The sequence below is a fragment of the Ctenocephalides felis genome, unplaced genomic scaffold (genome assembly GCF_003426905.1).
Source record: "Ctenocephalides felis isolate EL2017-DRISC unplaced genomic scaffold, ASM342690v1 CF-g0.4_SCAFFOLD_00845, whole genome shotgun sequence".
NCBI classification, from domain to species: Eukaryota; Metazoa; Arthropoda; class Insecta; order Siphonaptera; family Pulicidae; genus Ctenocephalides; species Ctenocephalides felis.
Window position 1 is genome coordinate 15,955,599 of NW_020536999.1, and position 9,648 is coordinate 15,965,246.

At 29.2% G+C, this 9,648-nt stretch overlaps 1 protein-coding gene across 1 annotated transcript; it reads right to left on the reverse strand.

Moving 5' to 3' along the window:
- Positions 1-2,129: 2,129 nt before the first annotated feature.
- Positions 2,130-9,173, reverse strand: LOC113379026 (alpha-1,3-mannosyl-glycoprotein 4-beta-N-acetylglucosaminyltransferase B-like; the record flags this gene model as incomplete). Its single annotated transcript, XM_026619512.1, is given in 8 exon segments — positions 2,130-2,278; positions 2,281-2,339; positions 2,341-2,406; positions 3,785-3,969; positions 4,253-4,360; positions 4,716-4,846; positions 8,627-8,924; positions 8,991-9,173. Coding segments are annotated over 8 exon segments (1,179 nt in total), but the record flags the coding sequence as incomplete, so codon positions are not given.
- Between the last annotated feature and the right edge of the window lie 475 nt (positions 9,174-9,648).

The following is a 9,648-nucleotide window of genomic DNA, read 5'->3' on the forward strand; positions in this document are numbered from 1 at the left end:
CCCTCCTTCGCGTGATTTTTCGTGATTAATGGACGCCTTCTAATTTTATTTAAAAACAATGTTTTTTTTTTGAGACAATTCGTTTTTCAGATGTTTATAAAACAATCATTGTTTATTCAATTAAATTAAATTTTATTCAAACTAAACCCAAATAAAATAACAAAAAAACGTTCTGGAGATCTATACTTATCAAATTATTTTTATAAAAAAAATTAGTATTTGTTATACGATATTTATTTTATAATATTTTTAGGTTCTATTCTAAAATTTGTAAATAAATTTTTATTAAGGGGGTCTTCCTATGTGATGAGTTGAAAAAATGAATTTTTTTTTATTTCATATTTCGGTAGATTATACCTTTAAAAATAACATATTAAAATTTCAAATCGATATCTCAAATAGTTTTTGAGTTACAGCCATTTAAAAAGTATACATATAGTATATAGTACAACGATCATTTTATCTTTAAACGCGTTTTTCTCAAAACTGTGTTTTTCAAACTTGTCTCCATTGTATCTCAGAAACGGCTGGACCGAATTACTTGAAATTTACAGGGCACACTCAATATATTTAAACGCATGGAATGAACTATTATCAATCAAAAATTTCAAAACTTCGATTTTTTATAGTAAAAAAAACAAAAAAAAACGCCTAATTTGCAACTTTTATTTCAAATGTCTATAAAACATCCATTTTTTTTATATTCATTTGATTGTAGTTCATTCCGTGCTTTTAATTACAAATTAAAACGCCGTTTATTTTTTTTGGTCAGATAAGCCGATCAGCCGGAATCGTGGAGACAGTGGGAGCTCTTTTTTCGAGGCGGGGGTGTTCAGAGCGCTGTAACTCTAGTTTGACTGAATATTTTTATCTGAAATTTTATATTTATACTGTCCAAATATGTATTAATAAATGATAAAAAACTTAAAGCTCTAACTATTTACTGGTCGTAGAAAAAAATCTAAATATCCCTAAAAAACAGGCCGTCACATAGGAAGACCCCCTTAAGAGATACTTTGATTCGATAAACATCTTGAACGAGTCTGTAATATTTTTTAATAAATTATTTAAATTGGAAAAATTTTAGCATTTGTGCCAGAACTTTAAATTAATCCATGGTGACTTAATAAATGTGAAATTATCAGGATTTAAATTATTTAAGAAATTTCTGTAGAAGAAACCAAATCTTAATCACAAAAATAAAAAATAAAGAAATAATTCTATTCCAAAAACTTGTATAAATAAATAAAATAAATAAAATTTCTTCTAATTTTCAGTCATAATTTGCAAACTAAAGAAAAAATCTTCACACACGTTCCTTCTTTCGACATCACATTTACTTATAAATTGTGCACAAAAATATTTATTTTAAATATACAATTACCATGTGTATGATTTAATAAACGACAAACACACCAAAACAGTTAAACATACACACATCTACATCATTGCACAATTTATTTATAATACATAATTATATTTATACTCTTTCAAAATTTACAAAATTTATCACAGATCAATACTCTCAAGCTATCATGGTTTCAGACAAATTTTGATTTTTGGGGACTCTAAATCTTGCCAATTCGTAATATTGCGAGATAATAGATGATTTACTTGGTTTAGGTGTAATTTGTATATAATCGTTAATATCTATATTATCTATAGCATTGTCTATAAAATCTTTTGAATTCGAAGCATTGTTGCTCAAATTTCTACTGGCAATATTAAATTCGGTACTAACTCTATTTGGAGATGAATTCACTAGTCGTCTATTAAAATTATCATCATTTCCAGTTTTATTAACTATACTACTAAAATCTTACCACCTTTTTTGGATTCTGTTTCATTAAAATCTATAAAACCTGTTTTATAAAATCCTTGGGATGAAGTTCTCAATTTTCTTATGGCATTGGAGATAGTTGTCTCGAAGTCGTTGATTCCTTTGGATTTTAAAGTTTTTGCAAGTGCACCAAAATTTGATATGTCAGATGGGTTGTCTAGGACTCTCGGACGAGTTTTGTTTTCGTTTTTATCGATTTTGATAAAAGGTCACCTGTTTTCATCACTTACTATATGGATCTGTGAAAAAACAACTCAGCACATAAATCTCATTTACCATTTACATTTTACTAATATTTTATCCTCACCTCGCTTAGTATCGCCCAGTTTTCAGAATCAGCATGTACCTTAAGTCTGATAGCAGCAATTTTTCCAAATTCAGGGTCGTCCAGAGTACCATAAGCTAGACCAGTAGAATCAAACTTACTTACAATTATAAACCATCATTTGTGGAATTGTAGCGAGATCCGACATCATAATTACTTTTGGAGATGCTGGTAAAACTCTACAGTAGTATTGTAGAATCTGTCTGATGGATGTTCTGCGTTGCCACTTCGGAAAAGATAACTGAAAAAAAAGAATAAAATAGTAAATCTACACGTCCATTCCATGTGCCAGAATTAAAATATACAAAAAGGGATAATTAACTTCCCAAAGGAAAAGTTTCTGTTTCCATCAAAAAATCCGATTCGCTAGTTTTATGTTTTCTCGACGTTTCAAGCCATTCTGAATCGACTGAGACCAAATTTGGACAAAGTATGTGTGTGTTTGTGTGTGTATGAACATATTTTTTGCCGTAAATCAACGGTTTCCTAAAAACAAATCGAATGATTTAAAAAATTTGAAAAGCTATTCGATATATCTCGATGAGGTCTAGTGTTCATCAATTTTGCGCGACGATCAGCAAAGCCGTTTCTTTGTTAATAGCAGAACAGTGAAATAATTTTCGTCCACGTTTTAGCCCGCAATTCTGAATCGATTTTGAAAATTCAAAACCCGTTCGAAAGATATTTGTTCGAAATCGCGCTGATTAGTTTTTTTTGGCTATAGATACCATGGTCTTCTAGATCATACTAAAATATTACGGCCCTACGACAAATTGTTTAATTTTAAAAATTCGTCAAAGTTTGCAAAAATTAGTATCGTTTTTTTGGCATTTGTCAAAATTAGACCTTTCATCGACGTTTGCTCAAAAACGCCTGAACCGATTTCATGAATTTAAAAGCCATTTGATGTATCTTAGTGAAGAACAGTTTATCTGTTTTGTGCGACGATCTGCCGAGCCGTTTCTTTGTAATTTGAAAATAAGTGTTAAACCGTGTTTCGATTTTAAAAAATCAAAAACTGATCTAAGGATATTAGTTATAAATAATATTGATTAGTTTTAGGTGAAAATCTACCGAACCGTTTTCTTGTAATTAACTGTTGAAAAAAAAATTTAAGCTGATTTTTATGAAACTTTTTTTAGCGATATATATCATGGTCTTATAAAACTTACTGAAATATTACAGCCTTACGACTAGTAGTTTAATTTTAAAAATTGATCAAAGTTTGAGAAAATGAGTAGTTTTTTGGCTTTTGTTAAAATTAAAATTAGACGATTTACTTGGTATAACGATAGACTACTTGGTCTTAATGAACATACTAAACCATTAAAGTCCTACAGAAACTGGTTCAATTGTAAAAATTATTGATTTTTGAAAATTTGCTTTTAGAAAATACTCCGAGTTAACGTGTTCGTTCGTTTTCCATGATATATAACAAATCCACTCGGAATACTTTTAATCACTCATTTTTTTTTTTTTTATTGATTAAGTCGATTATTTACACATATCGGAAAGTTCCTGCAACTTGCCTCAAGGCAAAATACCAATACCAACAAGTTTATTGGTAAAATCATAAAAACATTTCTGGCAAATGGAACAACAATCGTCTACCTCTTTACTGCAATTGGTTGTTTAAATTTAATAGAAGACTATCTCCTGGTTCTGGCAAAAGACCCCAGAAGTATCCCTCTCCTGCATAAGCTTTTGCCAAAGTGTTCTGCTTGTAGGCTGCTATTCCTGTCTGGACATCAGCTGGAGGATTTTTGTGAGGAATGTACAGAGGTACTTTTCCAAATTGTTTATCCTGGGAAGAAAAAATAAAAAAATGTATAACATGTCAATTCTTAAAGTCGATTTCTTAAAGAAGTCACATAGAAAGAAAAAAATTTGAAGGTCTAAAAATATTTGAATTATATTGGCAATGTGTTAAGTCACCACCTATTTGATATTCATATAAGAATTCTTTAACAATGAGAATTAGAATTAGAAAAAATAAATAATTAAAGTGGATTAAGTGACAGAAATTTCTACAAACAGTTGATGGTCGATTCCTTAATTTATTAAGAAAACAAATTGTTAAAACTTACTTTCAACTTTTGAACTTTTCCTTTGAGAGACGAATGCATTCCAATGTGTTGGAACAAACTGGGTTTGTAATGTATCCACACTTTGGCCTTTTCTTTCTTACAATGTTTCTGAAAAAAAAAATCATATATAAATTTTTAAATTTATCAACATAGTTATATAAATTTAGTTCGTTTCAAATTTTCATTGCACTATTAGAAAAAATAATGAATAAGATAGTATTTGAAAAATTAGTTATGAAAAATTGTAAATTAATGTAATTATTTGTAAGACATTTGATAATACATAAATCTGTCCTTAAAATCGATACTTTGTATAAAAATGTAATGTAATGTAAATGTAAAAAATGTTAATGTTCGATTATTAAAAATTACGAAACAATATTGTCTTTGATTATTGACAAACGTAGTATAAGTAATAAGTATCAATTATTATATCTTCTAATTAGAATAAAAATACACTTACACTATCTTTTTCCCAATTACATATTTTTGTGGAAATAAGATGATCCAGTAACCAGTCCACAGGTTTATCATTATAGAACATTTGGAAAAATGTGATTAACCATGGTAATTCGGCTGATTTAAACATTTTACCTGCAATAATGCATAATATATAATAATTAGTTAGAGTACAAACATGTTTCATAAAATAAATAATATATATAACTAGTGGTGCATGGCATCGTGCCTTAAGGCAACTTGCTGGTAATACCAACAATTTGATATTCTTTTTTCGACTTCATATAATTACCAAAAATTAGAATGTTTAAAAAAGCTTTAAAAACTTTTGTAAACTGGAAAATTGAGATATTTGAAAAATTTGAACATTTTTTCAAAGCAATAGTGCTGCGTGGCTGTCATAGAGACGAAATATCGAAGCGCGTAAACGTCGCGTCGCAGTCTAAAGTCTTTGCTTTGAAAAACAAAGTTCAAAATTTCTAAAATATCTCAAAATAAAAAAAAAATTGTTTTCAAGTATTTTTTTTCCAAAGAAGTCAATTTCTTTCAAAAATTTGAAATTTCTCAAAAATCTAACAAGTCAAAATCTTTTTTAAACAATTTAATTTTTGTTACGAAAAATTCCAGCAATTAGGGCACCATGCCATATACCACTAGTTGAATCATTCAAATCGGTTAATCTGTATTCCCAAAATCGTTAACGAAAATTTGTACCCGCACACAAACATACATCATTTTTTTTTCTAAGGTATGCCAAATTGTTCAGAAACTTTTGAAACGTGAAGAAATATAAAAAAAATTATTTTCGATTTTTTTGCTATTACAATTATTTCCCTTATGGAAAGTTAATAAAAAAATAATAATAGAATCAAGGCGTAATTATAAAGCATTATGATGCCTATTAAAACACGTTTGTTTTTACTTATCTATCTTTTTCTATCTAAAATATTATATATATATTATATATATATATATATATATATACATACATATAAGGTATGTAAATAGTAATTATAAACTGCAAACGCAAACCATAATGAACACAATAAATAATGACCGGCATAGATTAAACCGTGAATAATACAATATTCAACCCTTAAACAAGATAAATGGAAACTAACCGAGCAAATGCGGTGAAATAACTTTAATATCTGAATAATTATAGTGTCCTAGGTATTATTTAACTTTCTACATATATTATTATCGCATTTATGTCGCAGTTCAACCAGCCAGGGGAAAAAAGAGCCACTATATTATTTTTAATTTTGAATTTTGAATTTTGAAAAGATTTGACAGCATTATAGCTAGATAATTAAATCAATGTGGTTTAATAATTATAGTAGCTGAAGTAAAGTAGGCACGAGTATCAACATCTATTCCTACAGTAAATATATGATGAGCTCATACAATAAAACCTAATAATCCAATAGCTAATATAGCATAAATTATTCCTAAAGTTCCAAAAGTTTCAATTTTTCCTGATTCTTGAGAAATAATATGTGAAATTATTCCAAATCCAGGTAAAATTAAAATATAAACTTCAGAATGTCTAAAAAATGCTGTCTTATTATTAGGTTGGAGAACAAAATTAAAAAAAATACTCTGCAAAAGATAGGACGGGATACAAAGTTCAATTTTTTTTAGCAAGTACATTGTGAAAACCAAATCAATTACATCACAACAAATAGTTCAGTAAAACTCCCAGGTAAATTATTACTGAAATATTTTTCATTTTTCCAAAAAATGTCACCATGTCCATAGGCAGTGAAAAGGGGGTAAGAAGACCCAATTTTGCATAGAACTGTACGAAGAGAATTCGTCATAATTTTTTAACTTAATTTACATTTTTATATATTTTTTTCATTGTTCACACCTTTGGCCAGAGCTTTTATGAAGAGCTACTCGTAAGCTTTTATGAAGATTACATAAAAAAATGTAAAATCGAACTTAAAAATAACAATACATCTTATAAAACAATTAAATAACGTTTGCTTAAAAATTATATTTAGGTCTCGTAAACTAAACAACAGTGCTCACAACCAAAAAAACGGCAGAAAATACTTTTATTATGGATTTTCAAATATTGCCATCATAAAAATCAAGGCTGGTTATACATCTTTTGCCCTGTACTTTCAAATATTGTTGTTAAAAAAATCTTAACTTTACTTGTTTTTGAGATATCAATGGTGAACCTTTGTACTCGCGGACCTTTAAGCCCCTATATATATATATATATATATATATATATATCCAGGTGTTCTATCATTATGATTGACACAAACATATTTCCTAGTCCTTGAAGTATTTCTTCTTATATAATATTTCTTCTCAGAAATATTTTATATTTCTTAGTTCTGCTTATGATGAAAACGCAAAACGAGCACCAATCATTATTTTTTCTCACTTTGCGTGTCCTTTGTATATTACGTGTCTTTTTCCACTTTGAGTCTGTCAGTGGTTCTTAACATTTCTGAATTAGGGGTGATAAATTACATCCCTTATCAGAAGGGCTTATATGTCTTCCTAAGACAGTGGCATTATGTAAGGATGTGCGTGATAAAATATTTAGGGCATGGATCGTGGGCATGCCATCGTGCCTTAAGGCAAATTGCTGGAACTCCGTACCAATTTTTTTTTTTTTAAAGAATAACATTTTTGAAAAAAAATTACTCTGAAAAATTAAGATTTTTGAAAAGCTATAAATTTTTGACAAAAATTTACTTTGTTTTGAAAAAATAAGACTTTTTGAAGAAAAATGTATTTTTCTTTAAATATTTTGGAAATTCTGAACTTTTTTTCAAAGCAATCGTACTGCTTTAACTGCATAAGACGAAATATCGAAGCGCGTAAGCGCCGCGTCGCCGTCTAACCGATAAACGCTGATACGGAACCCCATAGGAATGTAAACAAAATTATACTTATTATTAAAATCTCTATAAAATATCTGATAATTTGATGTGCATATGTCTAATGATCATTTTTGACCGCCAGATGGCATTTTTTGTTACCTTTTTTACTAGATATCCGAAACCGCTAGACCTACTTTATGAAAGTTCATCAGTTCTTCATCTTGTTAATACAAGTAAAATGTTTTTGAATAATTTAAATCGAACGCTCCGTTCTCTTAAAAACTGAGTTTTTGGCACTTTTTGCCCCATATCTTCGGAACGGCTAGACCTGCTTTGCCAAAAACTAATCAGCACGTCTCCTTATCAATACAAATCGAATGTTTTTGAATTATGCAAATCGCTTCATCCGTGTTCTCGAAATCGTCAACGAAATTTGTATCCAAACACACACACACACATGCACACACACGCATGCACACACACATATATCCATTTTTTTTAAGGTATGTCAAAATGTTCAGAAGGTTTTGAAACGTAAAGATGTATAAAAATTTTCATTTTCCATTTTTTTGCGATTACTATAACTTGCCCTACGGGTATTTAAAAATATAAAAATTAGATTTAGATTAGAAATTGAGAAATGTTGAAATTTTTTAAACAAAAAATGGCATTTCGCAAAATTTTATTTTTTGTATTTTTTTGAGATTTTTAACATTTTTTTCAAGTAATCGTGCTGCATAGCATTTGGAGTCGAAATTTTGGCACTTTTTGCTGCGTCTCCTTATCAGTAGGAATTGAATGTTTTTTGTATTATTCAAATCGGTTGATCCATGTTCGCAAAATCGTCGTCGAATATTTGTATCCGCAGACGCACATACACGCACACACACTTTTTTTTTTCTAAAGTATGCCAAAATGTTCACAAGTCTCTAAAACGTAAAGATATATAAAAATTTTCATTTTTGGTAAGTTCGAAGATCGGGGCTTAAAGATCCGCTGTTAAAAGGTCCACCGCCAGTATACAAAAAATTAAAATATAACATCATAAATAAATTTCCTTTCCTACCAATAAATCCCAGTTGGCAGAAATCCAACGCGAACCACGGTTCCTTCCTCGCGGTTTTTTCGATGGCATAATTCTTCATGGAAGAAATAAAATTTTTCTTAGCCAAGATATCGTCTTCTAATTGTACATAAAACGTGGCCTTAGTTTGAGCATAGGTCATTAAATAGGCAAAATCCAAATTTTGCTTCGTTCTCCATCTGACTCGTTCGATAGGATCATCTAGGGTTATCCTTAATTTGTCCAAATTTGGATAATAGGAGGGATGTGGTGCTAGGACTTCTAGTAAACCAGAGGAAACCTTAAAGAAAAAAATGGTAAAGTTTTTATATATTCTTATCAAAATATTTTTTTGCTTTTTTTTTACCTGTTTAGGAAACCTCAATTCTATTTGTTTAGCAACTAAAAGCACATAATCCAAATCGGTTTCTGCCACAAAAACAATAACTATAGAGTCATCAGCTTCTGATTCACTCATGGCTTCCATCAAATTTTGGAGAGTCGTCATTAAATAACTTTGTTTGTCCCTTTTCACAGTCGGAATTCCTAGTAAAAAAATAAAAATATTCAGTGAAAAACTTAATAATACAACTTTGAAGTAAAAATGATATGATAGTAAATTATTGGTAAATTTCTACTATTTTCTATTTATTTGATGTATCGTCCTGAGGATTTTCCCACACACAAGCATATATATCCGCTCTTTAAAAATTTTTAATTGATCATGCAGCTTAAATCGATAAACTTTACGCTTTTTTCCAAGTTTTTTTTTTCAAAACTACGACGACTATCCAATTTAAGTTCATACAAAAAGAGTTCTCAGTCAAACTACTTCACAGAAACTCTGATCATTCATCTCTTATGAATAATTCGCGCCGTACTTTGTAAGGAATTCTAAGGGTAGATACCCTTCCTAGGATTTGAAACTATGCAGTGCCAGTTCATGGAACCCACATTAATCTTCAGAAAAACAACCAGAGTGAACTTTATATATATATATATATATATATATATATTATGGACTT